We start from the raw sequence: 22,014 nt of genomic DNA, 5'->3' as shown, positions 1-22,014 counted from the left end.
CATGAATTGGAAACAACAACTTGCCAGCAGAATACTCAGATGTACAAGTACACTGTTAATCAGTCACGCCGGGAAAACCTGAAATATTACTATGTGTTTGTTGCTGCCCTCTAATGTGTTCACACATTTTCCTCTTGCTACTTTGAAGAAGTTGCTATGGGCAGCTTTGTTTTTCACTAAATGTATCATTGTGTGCTGATAAAAGTAAAGGCAGTAAGCTGTTTTGATTAGCATGCATATTGTTTTCTCCTGTTAAAGGTCTGCAAAAATTAAGACTGACAGGCAAAGCTAATTTACACTCAATTTTTTTTTAAATGTAGTCTATGGAACATGCCTTACAAATTGACTTATGCACATAACAGTATGTGTTGTTAGATTGGTTGGTTGTTTTGGGGAAGGAGACCAGACAGTGAGGTCATCGGTCTCATCGGATTAGGGAAGGACGGGGAAGGAAGTCGGCCGTGCCCTTTGAAAGGAACCATCCTGGCATTTGCCTGGAGCGATTTAGGGAAATCACGGAAAACCTAAATCAGGATGGCCGGACGCGGAATTGAACCGTTGTCCTCCCGAATGCGAGTCCAGTGTGTGTTGTTAGACACACACACTCATAGAAATGTAGGATTTAGCAGTTTTGATGGATTTTGTTCACTATCTCTAATTGAGGATTGGTGAACCATTGACCAAAGGAAATTGCATGGATAATAAGCAGACGGGAATAGAGAGAGTTACACCATGAAGCACAGTTCACCATTAATAACTTTGTGGAGATATTTATCACATAACTTATACTAAATGATTAAGTCCTCATTCCATTTGAAACAATGACCATCATCGACATCAGTCTGGGGTGTGATCCCCCCCCACCCCCCCACCCCTGTTTGGCGTGAATACAATCTTGTATTCTTCAGATTGAGCGAGGAGACTCAGTGGTTAGCACCCGGGACTCTCATTCAGGAGGATGATTGTTCAAACCTGCATTCAGCCATCCTGATTTAGGTTTTCCATAATTCCCTAAATAGCTGCAGGCAAATGCCACTGAAAGGACACAGCCTATTTCCTTCCCTGATCTGAGCTTATGCTCTGTCTCTAATGACCTCTTTGTTGACGGAACGTTAAACACTACAATCCTCCTCCTTGTATTCTTTAGGGTATGGAAACAAACAACTTCCAAATATCACCCTGACGAATTTCTGCCCTTGTTTGAAATGCATACGATGTCAGTTCATGAAGATTGCTAGTTGGAGGCTTGTATAAAAGTAAAATGTCTTCCCATTGCATCCTAGACATACATACATTGCAGGAAAAATCATTCTTGTGAAACACAACTAGCTCTCTATTCTCACGAAGTAATGAATGCTGTCGATAAAAGATATTTTTAGATTTCCAGAAGTTTTTCTTATCAAATTGCTTGCCTATGGAGTATCGTCTCAGTTGTGTGACTGGGTTTGTGAGTTCCTGTCAGTTAGGTCATTGAGTGAGTGAAACAAAGGTAAAATCTGGAATTCTCCAAGGAAGTGTTATAGGCCCTCTGCCGTTCCTGATCTACATAAACAATGTAGGAGACAATCTGATTGCTGTTTGCAGATGATGCTGTCATTTACCGTGTTATAAGGTCATCAGACGATCAAAGCAACTGCTAAATGATTTAGGCAAGGTATCTGTATGCAACAAGTGGCATTTGACTCCAAATAATGAAAAGTGAGATTACCCACATGAGTACTAAATGAAACCTGCTAAATTTCGGTTATGCAGTAAATCGCAAAAATCTAAAGGCTGTAAATCCAACTAAATACTTAGGGATAACAATTACAAATAACTTCAATTGGAATGATAATGTAGATAATATTGTGGGTAAAGCAAACCAAAGATTGCGATTTATTGGTAGAGTACATATAAAATGCAACAGGTCGACTAAAGAGACTGTGTACATCATGCTTGTCTGCCCTTTTCTGGGGTATTGCTGAGCAGTGTGGGATCCGCATCAGAATGGACTAACAGAGGACACTGAAATTCCAAAGAAGGGCAGTTCATTTTGTATTATCGCAAAATAGGGGAGAGAGTCCAGCAGATACGATGCATGAATTAGGGTGGCAGTCATTAAAACAAAGGCATTTTTTGCTGCAGCAGAATCTTCTTGTGAAATTTCAATCACAAACTTTGTGCTCAGAACATGAAAATTTTCTGTTGGCCTCCATCTGCATAGCGAGAAATGATCATCATGATGAGATAAATCAGAGCTCGCACAGAAAGATTTAAGTGCTTGTTATTCCCGCGCACTGTTAAGAGTGTGGAACCGTAGAGAAATAGCTTGATGACAGTTCAATGAACCCTCTGCCATGCACTTAATAATTTTGAATTGCAGAGTAATCATGTAGATTAGATGTAGATGATAGACAGGTCAGGAGATGAGTTATGCCAGTCAAGAATCCACATGTTCCTCATGGTGTTTGTGGTGTGAACTGCAGTGTAGGATCTTACATTATCCTCCTGAAGAATGTCATTTGGTACGTTTGTTGTGAAGGGTATGATAGCGGTGTTTAAATTCTGCCACTTATTAGCAGGCATGCGGCTTTATTTCAACACTTATCAAATCAGTCCCATTGTCATGACCAGTAATCCCCACACCATAATTCCAGGATTTGGAGAGGTATGGGTCTTGAGAATCTTTTCTTCCTGTGATCTTTCAGCAGATCATCTGTGGACCTGTTGACATCAATCTGGCTGCCACAAACAGAAGCGAGGCTCTTTGCTGAATTACTGAAGGTGGAGGATGAGTTTGGTGTTAGTTGACAACCAGCTCATTACAAATGGAGCACAAGCTCGGATTAAGGAAGGATGGGAAAGGAAGTTGGCTGTGCCCTTTCAAAGGAACCATCCTGGCATTTGCCTGAAGCTGTTTAGGGAAATAACAGAAAACCTAAATCAGGATGGCCGGGCACTGGTTTGAACCATCGTCCTCCCGAATGTGAATCTCGTGTGCTAACCACTGCACCACCTCTCCTCGTTGCTGAACAGTACCAAATGTCACCCGATGTTTCAGTTCACTTTTCCTCTACAAAATGCTAATTTTTTTAATGCTATATTGTGTCTATGGTAAACAATGCATGACAAATGAGTATACTAACTGTCAACTGCTACAGAAAATTGATTTCTAAATTTCAAATTTGGTGGCAGGGGGTGTAAGAAAAGAAATTTTTTTCCAAAGAGAAATGTATGGCAACAAGAATAAGGAAAATATCCTTTAGCTCCTTACCTTCTTTTTCTGTTTTATCGGTTTTTGCATATGTCTCAAGAAATTGGGCTAGAGTCCAAAATGCATGTGGTAACTTGTTTCTGTGTGTTGGAGTTACATACATGACATTGTTGTTTATTCTTTCACATCTCAGTTGCGTGTGACTTGCTGCTGTCACAGACAAACACACGGAGTTGATAAATGCTAAAATAAATAAATAGCAATTGAACAACTTTTTCTACATTTATAAGTTGATATTCGAGGTTAATATTTGTCACGTTAAGTTAATAGATTGTAATTGAAAAGCTTAAATGAAACGAATTACTAAAAGTAAGACATGTTGTAACTGGTACAGGAGGAAAAATAGTTTGTGATCAGCACACAGATGTCTTCCAGCATATCCTGCTGTGAGACTCGTATATTTAGTACATACTGGAAAGTTTGGGACAGAATATGAATGTCTACATTAGAATATATCACTGCATACCAGATAGAGGGGACATTGAACAACAGATTGACAATACTCAACTGCTGAATTTTGGCATAGCTGCTCTCCCTCTCCCACCTCCACTTTCACCTATTTGTATGGGGAGCGGGGCAGGGTGGGGGGGGGGGGGGGGGGTTAATGTGTGCACACTTGAAGGAGTTTGCCAGTTGAGCTGGAAATCATTCTGTCATTTCCCCAGCACATTCTCTATTTGGTGCATAGTGATCTATGCTTCAATACATAGTTCTATACAGTATGTAAGTTAGATATTTAATTTGATGCAACGTAAATGATTATGCAAAGATTTGAAAGTGAGTTGGATTCATCTTCAATTCACCAGTAAAAAATGTATGAAAATTTCTGCAAGCTAAAATTAATTATGTTCTTTATCTCTTAGTTCTTTTAGTAAATGTAAAAAGCATTCAAAGGCGAGGGAGTCACTTAGATCCGCTGGGATGATTCAGAAAGATTGTATGTACATATCTGAAAGAATGCTTTGAATACCTGTCAGAAATTTTGAATGTGATTTTGTAAATGTTTAGAGATCAGTCACAAGTACATCTGAAAGGACAGGAAGTGTCGCAGGTTTACTGTAGAATGAGAAGATGTCATTGGTGAGGTGTGCATGAAACTCAGCATATGTCATGTGAAGAGTGCATGTACACAAAAACAATTGCATATTTAAAATTCTGTGTTTAACATGAACTAAAAATCTATTCCATCTATAAAAAAAGTTATTAAATTTTCCATCCAAGTAAACTGTGTTATGGTATTAACAGTTTTTTCAACTAGTCTTGTAAATGAGATTTTTATTATCTTTAATATTTGTTGTTTAGATGTCTTTGAAATACTTCAGCAGCTACCATTTTTAAGAGACTTGTCATAACTTAATGATATCCATTGTTCCACTAGCTGTCTTTATGCTTCTTGTAGAGGTTTAACAAATCAGCTACCTCAGACAATGGAAACTCCAGATTGGAATATCAACAATATTAGGAAAAGGGTAGACTTGTACTAAGCGGAAAGGTGACCAGTCGAGTTGCAGACAGGAACAAGGAAAAGACAATGCACATTACACACACACACACACACACACACACACACACACACACACATACACACACACACAGTTGGGGAAGATGGGAGGGATAGCAGGGCACGATTTTCATTCAGTTTTATAATTTGATATATTTTCTGCGGTTATTGAGGTGAGAAATGCATTAACCACATTGTTAAAAAACTGAATTTTCACAGCACTTTCAATCTCACTTCATCAATCCTTAAAATACTTAAGTGTTGGTTGTGATCATATGTTGATTACACAGCCCTTTTATCTCCAATATATAACATTATAGCTTAGTGAATCCTTAAAAAAGAAAGATGTTTTTGTTGATGGTATGGCTGTGTATCAAGAATTGTTTCCATCATAATTTGTTGTGGACTGGCAGTGACTTTTGGAGAGAAAAATCTAACCTGTACCTGTGTTGTTGCGATTCGGAAAGAACTGACCTATTTAAATGGTGTTGCATAGATAATTTTGTTGCATTATTAATATGATAAGAAAAGTCCTGGACAGAGTACAGACAATGGAAGGTTAAGAGTAGCTATTTGCCATTGAGGCATTGAGTGGTGAAAAAGTAAATGCACAAGATTGAAATCATAGATAACTTTTGGACAGTGTCCTTTCTAACAGATGAAGTCTCACACTGAGATGTGAAGGAATAAATTGGTTTCCACCTGGTGCATGTTTGATAATTTGTAACTAAACATCTTCATTTACTAACAGTAAACGGGAATGGTGACTCAACGTATGGCTTCAATTTATGGCACTTAACGTGAATACCTTGCTTGTCCCCCTTGCTACTGAAGAAATTTTATGTGACTATTTCGGTATCAAATCATTACTGCATCAGCTAATTCCAGATGTAATCCTTTCTCTGTAATCAGTGTCTTTTCAAAAATATGAATTTCATATGGTTTAGCTGGAAAAATGGAAAGAAATTTGGTGAAGATTCAGTTTGGTTGCCCCCAGACATTTCTGTTTACAAATCACCAGTGAAGTGACTAGTTTTACCACAATGTTGTATTAAAACATACATTATAATGATATGAATAGTACACAGTAAAATTTTCTGTAAAACATAAAATGCCCAAACAAATATAGAAGAATGTTCTGTCAACATTGACACACTAATGACGCAAGATTCCCCGAGAAAGGAAAAAACGATGCAGAAAACAAAAACCATTGGAATTCGGAACTAGACTTTGTCGTTTACATTTTGATCATTAAAATTGCAACACCATGAAGACAACATGCAACAGTTGTTGAACTGGTGCTTGTGCATTTCTGCACAAAGACTGAAAGACTGAAATTGCATTTGAGTGTTAGTTGTTTGTGAGAAGAGAGTTATGCCTCATGCAAGGAGGATAAACATCTACCGACCTGTGTCAGAAATAGACAGTAGCATGAGCTTAGTCAAGGCTGTGGATAATTTTCTACAATATTGATGCAGGCTTTGGTGCGATCCCATAACTTTTGTGTGAATTGATGGCTTCAGGTGGGCCATGTGCAACACGCTGTAGGATCTTAGCTCCCAAGAAGACAAACATATTGCTCTCTCAGCTATGCAGGATTGTACATCTGCATAACGTACCTTGAGTCAGGAAATAGACTTACTTGGAGTAAGACTAGTCTCCGCACAGGCAGTGCTGTGATGTATGGAGTACCATTGACTGTAAATATGGTGACCATTGCTGCGGCTTCCCCTGATATGGCAGAGAGAGACGTGCCAACAGTGGTGCGCCCAATGATGACACTGGACTGTGTCATCTTGTCAGATGAGTCTCAGTTCTGTGTACAGCATTATTAGGGATGTACCTGTGCATGGAATCACCTGGGAGAACAAATGATGGCAGATTACATTCACAGTCATCACACAGGCCCAGCATTGAGTGCAATGGAAAATGAAATGAGTGTTCGGCATCATTGGCCGGGAGGCCCCTTACGGGTAGGTCCGGCCGCCTTGGTGCAGGTCTTATACATTCAACACCACATTGGATGACCTGCGCGCCAGATGGAGATGAAGTGATGATGAAGACAACACAACACCCAGTCACTGAGTGGAGAAAATCCCCAACCCAACCGGGAATTGAACCCAATCCCCTTAGGGTGGCAGTCTGTCATGCTGGCCATTCAGCTATCGGGGCTGACAGCTGAGTGCGATTGTATGGGGATACCATCAGATACACTAAATGATCGCTACCAGTTTGGTTAGTCAATAAATGTGGACAGGTGCCTTTACATTTCTGACATGTTAAGACCAGTGGCTTTTACCTGTCTCTGAGGTCACCACGATGCAACAAAACATGTTGCCTGTACTGTCCTGATTGACTTTGATAAGGGTGTTCAATTGATGCAGTTACTGGCATGTTCTCCAGATGTGTCGGCCATTAAAAACATGAATTTTGGTTGCCCAGAGATTGGTACACCACCCCTCATCAACCAGTATCATTGTAAGAACTTGGTCATAGAATTGAGGCAGTGTGAAACAATGTACCTGCACCTGTCTTCCAAGCTCAGTTCTACTCAAAGTTGAACTAAATAAATCCTCGGTCACAAATTTTAGTCTTTAGTCAAAAAGGCTAAAAATTGTGCCCGAGGGCTTATTTGGTTCAACTTTAATTTATAAACTGTCACTGAAACAAGCAGTCATGTTTAAAACTCTTAGTTCTACTCATTGCCCAGCTGGGCTACAGCAGTTGTCACTGGTAGAGGTTCAGCTCTGTGCAGCAGCTTTCACATCCTTTACACCCCTAATTGTTTGTACTGGCTGTGCAGCTCACCTGAACAGTTTTTTCCATTTACTTGTGAAACTACTAGTTGACCCTGCGTCCTTCCATTTCATATTGCAATGATTTTGCTGATGGTAAACGTGCCAATAGTTCACCACATTTCTGAGTGCCATCCAGGTGACCTTACTCATGACGCTGTTTTGGAAATGTCCAACAAATTGCGATATATGTTTTCCAAGGCATCTTTAAGAGTCCTTTGATTACATGAAAAGTTGTAGCAAAGGTGAAACTTGTGTATTGACAATAAAAAAAATTCTTCTTGACTACATACAATAGATGTTCAACAGACTGCAATAAATTTGTTTCAGAAATAATAGAATTAGTATAGGATATGTATTTTCTATAGATTTTGAGAAATTTCTGCCTCACTCTAAATTTTTTGTATTGACCATACACTGTCAATTGTAATGTGTTTTTGCTTCCAAAAGTCACGCGACATTCTTGTAACTAATAAAAAGGATGATTATTAAAAAAAAATCCTGAGAACTGACTTACTACCAAATAAATTAGAAAGTAACTTGTACCTGGTACCGGAAGAATGGTAATATACCTGCAAAAACTGATGGTAACACTCATCTTAAGAATAATCAATGTTGGGGAAATAATGGGGATAAAAAGAAAGTCACCCAGCATATGATGGTGAGGGAAACAAGAGGGCAGGATGAAAGGAAATGAATTTAAGGATTAAAATTTAACAGTAAGTGGTCTTCTTATGATAGGAAGGTATTACAGAGCTTTATGCCAACCCATAACTCTTGCATTAATTAAAGCATGGAATTACCTAGCTCTCCACAAGGCTATGGATTTTTTGCTTTCATATGAAGTATCACTGGGCTGTGCCCATCTGACTTCAGAATGCGTTAGGGATTTACATGAAGTTGAGGGATTGGGATTATGTGTGTGTTTTCTGTGTGTAAGCTTGTGTTTGGTGTTTTATGTACGTGTTACTGGTCCCTGAAGAGGTGTGTAAGGGTTAATTTTGGGCATTTGTGAGAAACTTCTGATGGTTTGTTTCTTAAATTTTGAATGAGAAATGTGTCGAAGTTTGTGTTGTTTCATAAAATTTTGTGGATTTGTCTTGAATAAATGTGTAAATGGTGACCTAGCTGTCAAAGAAAGGATTGTGCATTTCAGCCCAATGTAAGGTTTTTAGATTGTCTGGCATTTATGGTAGCTGTTGCAGTTCTCCTCTCCATTTGCAAAGTCATTCTGCCACAAATCTGTCACTACCACCAACAAAACATTGCAGTCAGGGAACATATCTTATAGCCTTAGTTACTATTCTTGGCAAACCAAGTGAGTGAAATAAATGGAAAATGTAGTAATAAAATGTTCCTGCTGTCTTTTATAAAATTTTTACTATACCAGTCCACATTTCACAAAGTTGTAGCTTCATCATCATGGCCCTGTTGTTAAGCAAGAACATTTATAATGATGTCAACATGCCAAAAATGTGGTTGGTAGGAGTTACAGTGTATTCTTAATTGTGATTGGCAGTGTTGTCATGAACTGTGTAAAGATTATGGTAGAATATATGTAGATTTTTGTTAAAGCTTATGATATGTAAAACAAAGTGTCACAGTTTGCAGCTATACTATAAATTTTGATTAAATAATTTTCCATCATAATTTCGCAAACTGAAATTAACAATGGATTGTAACTTCCTGGTGTGTTGACGTGGAAATGAAGGTACTTGGAAAAACTATTGAAGCCCTAATGACGAAGCTGTGACTTTGAGATGCACATTGGCGTAGTAAAAATGCTGTAAAGGACAAGGAATAGATTTTATTATGAAGTTTTCCGATCTCAACATTGCATAAAAACATGGAAAAAATATTCTGCAGATAGCAGTTACTTTGATATTGTAAAAGTATGAATAATTCACAAAATTTTAAGCTTTCACAGAGTACCAACTAAATATTTTGATTTGGGGTATGTAGCTGATTGGTGTGGTGATTTGAATGGCATAATAAGAGCTATTACTGTCATATCTCTTGAACGCAGCAAACTGTTAACACCATAACATAGTTTAATTATCTAGTCAAAATAAAAATAACGAGCCTGAACAATCAAGACTTGTATCAGGAACAGCAGTGTATTGTTGGCACTGGCAAAGTTGCCTTGAATGTGTCACTTTCTTAAGCATGTGAAAGTCATCACTCTTTTACACACCATGTAAACTTTTGTGTACACAGTGAAAATCGCACAATTTGTAATTATTAAAATATTATTTTTTCTCAATTATTTTTCATCTGATGACTAATTGTTCTTCAGTTGTGCCAACATGCCTCAGATATATTTTTGATTGTTTTTCTTGTTTGTTTTGTATTCATTGTGATGTAAATAGTTGTTTATCCATAGTAAAGTATCTATTCCTTTTTTAAGGTTCATATTTAAGTGTACTAGAGGAAGATCAGAAATGGAAATCTCTCAGAGATACAAATGAAAGGCCACACTTGTTAAATGACTGTTTTTAGAGCAAATGACAGTTAAATGATGAAGACAGTTAAGTGTTTATTTTGACCTCTTGCAAACTCACATGTAGGATGTGTGTATATGATTCTAGTATTGAATGTAATACAAAAAATGAAAGTCCCTTGTGTTGAAATGCTCGTAAGGCTATTGAGTGTAAGTGTCAGCGTTTGCTTGCATGCTTGCCTGTGTGCATAAATGTTCGCCTACAGCATAGGGAAAACAGTTTAGTTGTTTTCTGTAAGATCATCTTTATTGCGTATAATAGAGAATATCGGCAAGAGATAGCAATTAGATGAATTCCAAAGCTTATAAAGTCTCTCGTGTTGTAACTCCCAATGAAAATGTTGCACACAAATGGATATTACTGTACATATTAGAGAAATATGTGTACCATTTATATGAAGTATAGCTATATAGATAAGTGAGACTAGGGCATTGTGAAGGACAAAGTTGTAAACAGTAGTATCGATGATTGTAGCTCAGCTTTCATCATCTTACATTTCTTGTTAGTGAACAGTCATAGAGTACAGGAAGTGGTCAGTGGTGAGAAATGTGATGGGCAGTAGATGAGGAGTCAGTATTACATGAGCCTTTGTCCAGTCTCCTTCCATTTCTTTCTACAGGAAGTGATTTCTCACTTGAATAATGGTGTTGTGTGTTTATCTCATTGCTGCACCATTGTGTGCAACACAATAAATGTTTTTGAAAATCTTTATTGGCATTCTAACTAAGATATTCAGTATGTTTGATATTACTTTTTCACAGGTCCATGCATGCACATAACTGTTGGAGCAACTCGTAAATGGTTAAGTCCAGTGGCAGGGGGAGGGAGGGGAGGGGGGTCAGGATAGGGAGTAAATGACATCCACACTGTGCTGAGTTAGAGTAAAAGTCACACCATCCTGTTACTTTGTGACAATAACTTGTTTCATGGTATTTGCAATCATTTTTTGAAGTTGAGCTCTTTTCCCAATTGTACATGTAAATTTTGTTTGACACTGTGTTACAAGTTATCCAACACCATACCATAAGATCAAATAGCACTCTCTTAGTACACTCCACGCAGAACAAGGTTTTCAGTATCTTCTCTTGGGAATATATCTGCTTGGCAGAATTCGCCTTTGTCCAGTCTCCTTCCATTTCTTTCTACAGGAAGTGATTTCTCACTTGAATAATGGTGTTGTGTGTTTATCTCATTGCTGCACCATTGTGTGCAACACAATAAATGTTTTTGAAAATCTTTATTGGCATTCTAACTAAGATATTCAGTATGTTTGATATTACTTTTTCATGACACTTCCTTAACTTAGTGCTAGAATTTCGGCCTGTTTCATTCATTCTTTATTTGTTCTCCCCCTTCCTCCCTCATGTAAATTATGTATCTTTGTGGTCCAGATCGCATGCCATTTGGGAATCTCATTGAACACGTACAAAACTGAAGCAAATTATTAATTTGTATATACAGGGTGTCTCAACTAACTCTGCCACCTCTCTGGCCGGTGTGGCCGAGCGGTTCTAGGTGCTTCAGTCCGGAACCGCGCAACTGCTACGGTCGCAGGTTCAAATCCTGCCTCAGGCGTGGATGTGTGTGATGTCCTTAGGTTAGTTAGGTTTAAGTAGTTCTAAAGTTCTAGGGGACTGATGACCTCAGATGTTAAGTCCCATAGTGCTCAGAACCATTTGAAGCATCTGCCACCTCAAATATCTCTGGAACAACAATATATATTCAGAAACTGTTTTCACCACCACGAACGTATGGCAGGGGCTTAGCAAACCAAATACTATGCGAAATTTTAAAATGTAAACAAATACTATTTTCAACACAAACTTGTGTATTTTTAAATGGACGCCCCCCTATTATTTCATATGCAATCTATAGCATGAAAAATTACAAAATAATGGCATTGGTTGCATCACAATACGTCAGTTACATCCCGAGAAATTGCAAAGTGAAGTTGACACTTGAAATAAATGAAGCGCACAGCTAGCGCATGTCCTGAGAATCGGAGCGTGCACCTCACGCTGCCTGTGTCGGGTTCACGGAATGGGAGGTATGCACAATCCACAAAAATAAACAAGTAACACGTCCAACTCAAAGTTACATTTTTCAAATTCTAGCAAAATGACAACTAGAGCTACATTTAGAGATAACAAACTTAAATTCACTGTGCTAAACACATTTACTAGTGCCCTGTCACCAACAGAAACTGTATTGTTGTGCATTATGTCCAGCAGTGAAACTGTGTCATGTCAACATATGTTCGAAATGCCCTTTGTTTGCATCAATACACATTTGCAGATGGGTAACGAGAGAGTGTTGCACAGATTGTAAAGTTTCTACAGATATTGCTGCACGCAGCGTAGTAACATGATGTTACATATCCTCTACTGTCGTTGAGGGTTCTTGCTACACTGTCTCTCACTGCACCCCAAAGAAAGAAGTCACAAATGGCGTCAAGTCGGGGAACCGTGCTGGTCATTGCGCAGTACCTCCCCGCCCATCCACCTATTTGGAAATGTCACATCTAGAATGTCTCTGGCAACTTTTGCATTGTGTGCGGGACATCCATCATGTTAGAACCACACTGATAGACGAGTTTCCAATCCTAGATCCTCCATGGGAAGCGTTAGTGGAAGAAATGATGCAATTCTCTGTCCATTCGATGTTCCACGGTAAAAATAGGGACCTACAATACAGTTAGCAATGATACTGCGCCAAACATTGACATGCCACTGTCGTTGATGAGCAACTTGGCGAATCCAGTGGGGATTTTGTATGGACCTGTAGTGCATGCTCCACAGATTCACATCACCATGATCTGCAAATGATGCTTCGTCCATAAACAATGTATTGCTTAGGAATTCTCGATTACTTTACAACTGCTGAAGTGCAAAATGACAGAATGCAATGCGGGAATCAAGGTCATTCCTGTACAGTTCTTGGTGCAGTGAGATATGGAACGGATGAAACCGATGCTGATGCAAAATTCTGCACACACTACTGTGGCTTATTCGTACACGTCATGCAATTACTGATCTGGGTAGCATTCAGCATACAGTTTCACAGCTGCAGTTGCATTTCTGTGACATTTGTCATAAATTAAAATAATATCTAGTTTTTCTTCATTACTGAAGGCCGACATATCGACTAGATGATGGCAAATGTAATAAACCAAAAGAAAACAGGTTTTAATGTGACAACGTATGTGAAATACATTACAGTATGAGAGAGGTTCAGCAGACCAGATTAGGAAACACTAGTACACTGAAGGTAGAGTGTGCCGTGGTAATATTGGTATGTTTACGGCAGGATACAGGCACCAGTGCAGGCAACCGCTGCTCTGAGCAGAGTACTACATGCAATGCATTACGTCAGAAACTGTGATGCCGTTGTTATCCTTTACAAGCCACATATTTCAGAACTTATGAGGTTTCGAAGCATGAAACCAAGTTTGTTACCACTAATTGTACCTATAGTTGTCATTTCACAACAATAAACATTATGCAGAGGACATCCATCAGTCTGATACCGTATTATTTGACACATTATAAGAGGTGGATGGTTCAAGTAACATACAGCTCAAGAAGGGGCTAAACTATCCCCCTTTAGGAGTTCCATCAATGAAATATGGGCCAGTGATGTTTTGTCTTACAATACCACACCCTACATTAACACTCCACTGACGTAATACGTCAATCGCATCACAATTTCTGGCAGGATAAGGTGCACGCTTGAGTCTAAGGACGTGCGCGTCATTTATTTCAAGCGTCAACTTTGCTTCACAATTTCTCGGGATGTAACTGATGTATTGCGATGCAACCAACGCCATTATTTTTGTGATTTTTTTAATGCTATTGATTGCATAAAAATAATAGGGGGGTTTCCATTTATAAATACACAAATCTGTGTTGAAAATAGTATTTGTTTACGTTTTAAAATTTTGGATAGTATTTGGTTTCCTAAGATCCTGTCATATGTTCATGCTGGTGGAAGCCGTTTTTTAATGTCTATTGTTGTTTCAGAGATATTTGAGGTGGTAGAGTTAGGTGTGACACCCTTTATTACTCATGAATTACTCCATGGTGGTTGTTATGCATGTGGACGGGTAATATTCTGCATTTGAGTTGACAAAAATTGGTGTACAGTCTTCATAATAAAAAAAAAAAAAAAAAAAAAAAAAAAAAAAAAAAACTAATATTAGGAGTTTATGCTTAGATGGTTTCGCTCATTAGTTTGAAGATGGGAACGAATTCAAAGCATCCTTTTGTGGTGAAATAAAAGAAACCTTCTCCTTAAACAAACAGGAATATGATATTATTTACATTAACCTCCTATCTCATTTACCTTGCACAGATGAGTTGGACTGTCCTGAAGGATGCATCATAATATTAAAAACTGAGGATTTGCTCCTATCTTCAAACTGATTATGATTTGGGCATTAAAACTTCTTATTACAAAATCAGAAATAATTATATTTTCACAAAACATTCATAATCCAACTTAATTCTTTCCACCCTGCCCCACACAGTCATGCTGGTTTGGTTTTAAATTTGTCCTGGTTTAGTTACATCACTTTTCTGCATCCCTCCAGACTGCAGTAATTTTTAGAATTACCAGCTTCTGTTTGGCAGCTGTTTTGTTTTACATTCTGACCACCAGAGCATAACACAGCAGATCATTTCAAACTTCAATAAGAAGACAAAGCCATGCATCACCCAGATAAATACGTTTTCCTACATTTCATTAGCTTAAGGCAATTCCTGCATTATTTTAGATAGAATATTTCATCTAACATATGTAAGGTGTCTAAAACATGCATTACTTTTTACAAGATTTAAAGTTGAGGAGTACAATAACACTAGTGACTTCTTGAACAATCTATCGAAAGGCAAATTTTATTAGTATTTTTACTTGATTCTATGGGTCATACATAATATATGGAAATTGGTACATATTAGATAAAATTTCAAGAATTTTTATCTTGGGGTGGAAAGGAATGTACAAGAAATATCTATGCTACTCACAGGGTTTGAAAACATTATCTACAAAATTTACTCCAATTATCATTACCGTCCATCACCTTCATTGTTCTCAGCAGTAGCTCTTGTTGCTCTCTCAGTACCACCCCATAAAATGGTCTGTATTTACATATATAGAATGTATGTGGCATACATCCTGGATTTGCTTGTCTTGTATTGGAGTTCTTCCATTGTACAAGTATCCTGTATTTTAAGAACTGGTGACTAAAGTTCTAAAAATAAAATTCTGAAGTTCTCGGAAACATCTTCATTTTCGATTTCCAAATACAGGCAGTTAAAATACTTCTTGCCTAAAGGTTATTTAACCGCATCTGGTGCAGTGAAAAAAACTGTTGGAATGTGAGGCACTTCTGTTTTGTCCTTTTGCAGCAAGGAAATTTTTTCACGGCACCAAATGCGGTCAAATAACCTTTAGGCAAGAAGTATTCTAACTGCCTGTATTTGTAAATCAAATGAGGATGTACAAAAAAATGAGGACACACAAAAAGCATACTGAATATTTTCATAATTATCCAGTTGGTTAAAGGAATAGGAGTAATGAATAAATACAGTAAAAAGTAGCACCTCAAAAAAAGCTGAGAATTACACGAGTATTGACAAAAAGTGGTATCGAGAGATTCATTAACATTGAGGCTGACATCAATAGAGTCAATCTGGAAGAGAGAAAATTACCCTAGGGTTGTTACACCTTGCAACAGGAAGCACTGATCAATCTTTGTAAATCGTCCATTAGCTACCTATTGAAGGAGAAAGTGTTCTAAAGTTTTGTTGCAGTTTGAACTCCACAGGTGTCACTGAAAAGATAAAGGTCTTTAATCTCAGCGTCCATATTACTATTTTCAACCACACATGCTACAGACTTCATTGGGTTGATGTTAAACTCCTTCTTCCAGATAAACACATAGATCAGCAGAATCTGCTTTCATATTGTGTATGCAGAATACATATAACCAGAGTTTCCTCTGATAGAAAATTTCCTGAATGGGCAATTCCAGTAAAGAGAGATTTTGCATATGGTCAGATAAAAGTGCTCCAACCTTTTTATCTGCACACTTGTTCTTCGTAAGTATTATAGACATTGATTCGAGGACCCCCAGATGTATAATCATAATTTTTCTTCAAAAGTTATAGTTTATTTCCTTGGAAAGAACTGGATTTCTATTAAAAAGAGGTTGTACATGGTTTTGGTGTGAAGTGCAGCACTCAAATACTTTTTATTCTGATTCCTGTAGTGTGTTTCGTTAGCAGGAAATTTGTTAATCAGTTCATCTATAAAAGCACAAATGTTCTATATTGCATTACTGCAAAGTCTTTGCTTGTATCTGTTATCCACAGGAACCTGGTTTGCTGCTATTAATGGTATTAATTGAAAGATTGCTTTATTCTTTGTTCAGTACACAACACTAAATGCATTTTTACACCCAGCCATACATGCATTGCCTTTCACTACATGATAAAAAATACTAACGTGTTTCAGTGGTTCTTCTCCTTGAGATTACCTCTGTAATGTTGATTTCCGATCAATCAGTCAAATTAAGAATGTGTCCTACTCATTTTTAGAATGCACATAAAACAAAGTTCCTTCTCATGTACATTTAACCTTTCAGTACATTTATGTTTACAAAACAAACACCACTATCATTGGTCTGAGGTGATGATGTTACACCTGTCCTAATGCTCATACACTCATCACAGTGAAGTGGTTTGTTTTGCTGCACTTCATAATTTTATGTTTCTGGATGACAAATACCTTTCTTCTTCTTTGCTGTAATAGTCATATCACTTTCAGATGTGACATTGTAGCAGTAACCTCAACACCAAACAATTGAATCTTAAGGCTGCAACCGAAAACACGCCATCACATCAGAAGTGCAAACCAATATGCTTGTAAAACATCTAGAATAGTTACTATGTCAATAACTGTTATTCATTTACCGTTAATGGAGAATATCTATACTCAGACATCAGAATTAAACATGAAAGAATACCCTGATCCACTGCAGACACAAGGTTTTAACCCTTTCACTGTGCATTTACTCTCAGCGGCTCCTGCTCTGTGCGCGTTATTTTCACCCGGTGCGTATATATAAGACTGTAGCAGTCTACCGTTATTATTGAGATAAAAATGAGACGCAAAATCCAGTATTGTTGGTGTAAATCGTTTCCTTTTTTTAAATCTTTATTCAGAAAGTCTTATTTTGATCTAAAAAGGTACTTTATTAGGAGAAAAAACAGAAAACAAATTACATTAGTAATACTTGAAAGTGTGGTATTTCTCAAAACAAAAATTCAAAACATAAAGGCACATTACATTTTACACAAATGTATCTTGTGTCACTTCGTTTATCATGTTTTGCACATACAATACGCCTTCTCTGGGCGGCCTTCTTCTTTGAAGTTCCTGGGATTAGCGAGATAAAGTGACGCTCCGTTAGGCGTAAGGGATTGTCACCATCAGCCGATCTCCTTCCACGACGTCCCTCTGTTTGTGGTTGGTGGTGAATCTCTAGGATCTCCTTGATAAGTTTCTGTTGAAAATCAGATACTGAAATATTTCGCCCCGTTTGAGTTTTATATAATGCATGTGCATTGAGCTGAGACAGATCCACCAAATGAAAAAATACTTTTTTATACCTTTTACAGTTTTTCGTACACATTCTACTGTACTTAGCATCGTGTCGCTCCTGTCGACGGCCCCCATATTTTCAGTGTAGCTTACGATGCAAGCTGGTTTTGTTTTTGGTTCATTCGTGGTTCTGTCGGTTTTGTCAGTCGCTGTAATTTCGCTTGTATGAAGAGTTGAAAGCATCCTAACTTCCCGCTTGTCCTGCCACTTCAGAGCAAGAAGTTTATCTGTTTACATAAACTCGATCTCGCCTTTTCTAAGTTTTCGATAAAGCAGGCATGCCTTTGCGGCTTGTTCTCACAGGTCCACAGGCATTAGTCACTCTGTCATGCAAATAAGAAAATAACGTTGGGCTAGTGTACCAATTGTCAACATATAATGTGTGACCTTTACCAAGGTAAAGTTCAAGTAAAGTGAGAACAATGCTTTCAGGTATTCCAACAGTTACACCAAAGTCAGTTTCTTTTTTTACGTCTGTTGCTGCACCCACATAAATAATAAAGTCAAGAATATAACCAGTTTCACAATCACTTAACACAAAAAATTTTACACCAAATCTGTGGCGTTTGGAAGGAATGTACTGCTTGAAGAAGACACAACCTTTGAAGAGAACTAAACTTTCGTCAATGCACAAATTTTTAAAAGGATAGAAAACACGTGGAAATACTTTTCTCAAGTGATTCACAATTCGACGTAATTTCCAGATTTTGTCATCTCCAGGGTCCTTACTGTTATCAGCAAAATGTAACATTCTAAGTAACAGAAGATATCTATCTCTCGGCATGATTTGCGCAAACATTGGAGTAGACAGTAAGTGATCATTGGTCCAATAACTGTTTATTTCATTTTTTCTCACTTGAGCCATCAGAAAATTTACAGCAAGGAAACAGTAAACTTCGTCACTGTTTTTCCAACATCGCAGTCTTGATTTTTCACTGGCATCATTGCAAAGGTGTTCATAATATAAATTACATTGCTCAGCTATGTAGCTCACAAAACTTGGAAGCAGTCGTATACAGTACACAAGTCATCTAAATTGACGATTTTGCAACCGGAACCACTGTTATCGAAATTATACACTTTAGGGTCCAAATCAGAGTCTTTCCAACTAAAATCAACTGTTTTGTGTCTCTTGGGAGATTTTTCAGGCATACGCTCAGGCTCTACTTCGGAATCAGAGAAAGAATCAACGATAACATCAAAATCTGGATCTGCATTTACTGGTTCAACGTTTGATGGTTCACAAATATTTTTTATATTTGTGGTGACAGATTTATCTGCCAGCTCGTCGTCGTCATTATCTGTCCACACATAATCAGCTGGATTGGGCATGATGATGTCCTTGTCGTCACTTTGGTTTAGAATACTCAGCAGCTCATTGTCTGCAAACGGACGGCAACTTCGCGTCGTTTTATTTGGTAATGCGGAAACGGCCGCACACAAACTAGGTAATATAGCGATACGAATGAACTCAGCAGAAAGAGAATTCAGCATTCATTAGTCATTCAGGTATTTCCTAGTATTCCAACAATTAAACTGCATACTTGCGCAACAATTACCTCCGACTCCTTGGCCCGATTGTTGGCATTATACGTAACTATACGACTGTAGCAGGGAACCACTGTAAGCATTTTTTATAGCAAATAGTATATATACGTCTGGAGCACTGAAACGATTAGCGTATATTTACGTCTGGAGCAGTGAAAGGGTTAAGCAGCTGAACAGCAGATATGAATACCAGCTGTTAGCTTGATCACAGAGTTGAGGACGAACATACTCAAAGTTCGGATATGTTCCCTTCTTCAATCTAATGAGTATTTCCAAGTCAGACTAAGGTGGCTCAAGACTGGCTTTTGTTCCCTTTCTATATCTCAAAATGTGCATCTATAAGATAACACAGGATCTGTGAAGAAAAAAAATAGTTCTCTTGGTTCTAGTTCCTTTGTCAATCTACCAATTCTATTAAGATCAGTTTTCAGCTCCTATTTATTTAAAATGGAAATTGCATGTGTAATGTAAAGTTTTTTGTTGTCCCAATTTTTATTTATTTACTTCTGCTTGGCAGGGTTCATCTTCATCAGTTGTACAGTTGTTTTTTGTATTTGCTGGAGACTTTCTCCATACAATTTTTACTGGGTGCATTGTTATTGGCTAAAAATGCATTTGAGAAAAAACAGTCATTCATACACAATATGTATTCTATGCTGAATTCATTGTTAGCAGTACTTTCAGTATGCATCTGAATTGTTATTAGTTGTGAAATGTTAAAACCAGTTTTCATTGTAGTCATAATTTTAGTTTCAATAAAGTTATTAAAAAATAAAATTGTTTGTGTTTGCTGACTCATATAATTAACTTGAGACTCTTCTGATACAAATTCTAATTTTGAATTGTCTGTTTTTAGGAGTGGACTACTAAATTTCTGTGCTGTTGCACTGGCTATGAATGACTTAGGATATCGTGCACAAGGCATTCGGATTGACAGCGGGGATTTAGCTTACCTTTCCAATAAAGCAAGAGAAATTTTTGAAACTGTAGCTCAAAAGTAAGAATGTATTGAGTCTTTTGGTGTCTTCTTTTTTGGATATTCATAACAGTTTGTTATGTGTTACGTGCAATTAATTGAGTTCATGGTTTCAGCCTGCATCTCCCATGGTTTGCAGAACTTATGATTGTGGCTTCAAATGACATCAATGAAGAAACCATTTTAAGTCTCAATGAGCAAGACCACAAGATAGACTGCTTTGGTATTGGAACCCATTTAGGTCCGTATATTTTCTTTTGCAAAACTGCATTTTAATTTTTTGTTGGGTAATGAGGTAAATATTCACAAATTTTGATTTAAATATATCATTGTTTTGTGTTTGTGTATTAGGGAAAGTTCTAGACTACTTGCCAGATTTAGTCTGTGTGTTGTGTCAGGCTGCAAACTTACCCTCGCCACAGGAGAGAACACCTTCCATTAACACTACTGAAATTATTGTTATACCGCTTTTGGCTGTGTGAGACTGCTCATTGTCATGCATCAATGGAATGCCTAAGAAGATATGTTTGCACTCTTAAACAATGAAAAATCCAGGATGGAATGTAACAATATTATGAATAGGCTAGTTGCTATTCACCATATAGTGGAGATGCTGAGTCGCAGATAGGCACATCAAAAAGACTGCAAAAAAATAAGCTTTTGGCCAACAAGGCTTTGTCAAAACACACACACACACACACACACACACACACACACACACACACACACACACACACGAGAGAGAGAGAGAGAGAGAGAGAGAGAGAGAGAGAGAGAGAGAGAGAGATGACTGCAGAGTCTGGCAGCTGAAACCACACACTGTGGCTTCAGCTGTCAGAGACTGCAATCAATTGTGAGAGTTGCGTTTGCGTGAGTGTGTCGTCTATTTTCGAAAAAGGCCTTGTTGGTCGAAAGCTTATTCTGTGACAGTCTTTTTGTTGTGCCTATTTGTGACTCAGCATCTCCGCTATATGGTGAGTAGCAACTATCTTTTTCATAATATTGCTTGTACTTTTACGTTTAACCTGGATACATGTCTTTGGAATCAGCACAGTTCATAGCGTATTAAGTAATTTTATTTTTTTAAAAGATAATCAGTTCAAAGCATGATATCTGCGTCCCAAATCTTTAGCTGTGAATCGCTTGAGAATGTGTTTAGTGCTTGCAGCTGTTACTCTTTTCTCTGTATGCAGCACATATTGAGTAATGAATTGTAATAATACGGTCTCATTTTAGGTACAAAAGCTGGATTAAACTGTACCTATCACATTATGTTAATAATAGATTACACAGAGACATATGGAAGCCATTTTCCCATAACTGAATGGGAAGGAGCAGTAATGTGCAGAATAATAAAGATATATGCTGTACCACGAGTCAGCTTATCTTACTGCACACAACATTCTAATATTTGCACAGACAGAGGCTGTCAAGTGAGGGAAGGAAGAACATGGACTGTTATTTTTAGACATGTTTGTACCCACGGTTGGAAGACAAAATAGTTTGTTTTCTGAGTAGGCTACTTATTGAATAGTCCGCCTCTGTGCAGAGGAGCTGGCTTTGATTCCCAGCACTGCCAAGGACTTTTTGTTGGTGAAAGATCTGATACGGGGTTCGCTCAGCTCCATGAGACTACCTAAGGCCGAGAGGGCAGTGCGCTGTCCTCATGCCACTCCTTTCCACATCCAGTGATGATGTTATTGGCCAGAACAGGGAACTTCACCTTTAACGTACATACTGAATAACAGAATCATAAATATTTGTGTGATGAGGCTCGT

General features: G+C 37.8%; 1 protein-coding gene across 7 annotated transcripts in view; it reads left to right on the top strand.

The window, feature by feature from the left end:
* LOC126173535 (nicotinate phosphoribosyltransferase) overlaps nt 1–22,014 on the top strand; it is a 132,557-nt gene that overhangs the window by 42,810 nt on the left and 67,733 nt on the right. For all 7 annotated transcript variants that reach the window (XM_049920964.1, XM_049920963.1, XM_049920967.1 and 4 more), the window contains exons 8-9: nt 20,117–20,257; nt 20,353–20,477. In XM_049920964.1, the coding sequence (XP_049776921.1) occupies nt 20,117–20,257; nt 20,353–20,477 (266 nt within the window). The remainder of the gene's footprint in view (nt 1–20,116; nt 20,258–20,352; nt 20,478–22,014) is intronic.

The sequence above is a fragment of the Schistocerca cancellata genome, chromosome 1, assembly GCF_023864275.1.
Source record: "Schistocerca cancellata isolate TAMUIC-IGC-003103 chromosome 1, iqSchCanc2.1, whole genome shotgun sequence".
In the NCBI taxonomy this organism is placed as follows: Eukaryota; Metazoa; Arthropoda; class Insecta; order Orthoptera; family Acrididae; genus Schistocerca; species Schistocerca cancellata.
Note: the sequence above shows the minus strand (reverse complement) of the source record. Positions and strands in the feature narration are given on the sequence as shown.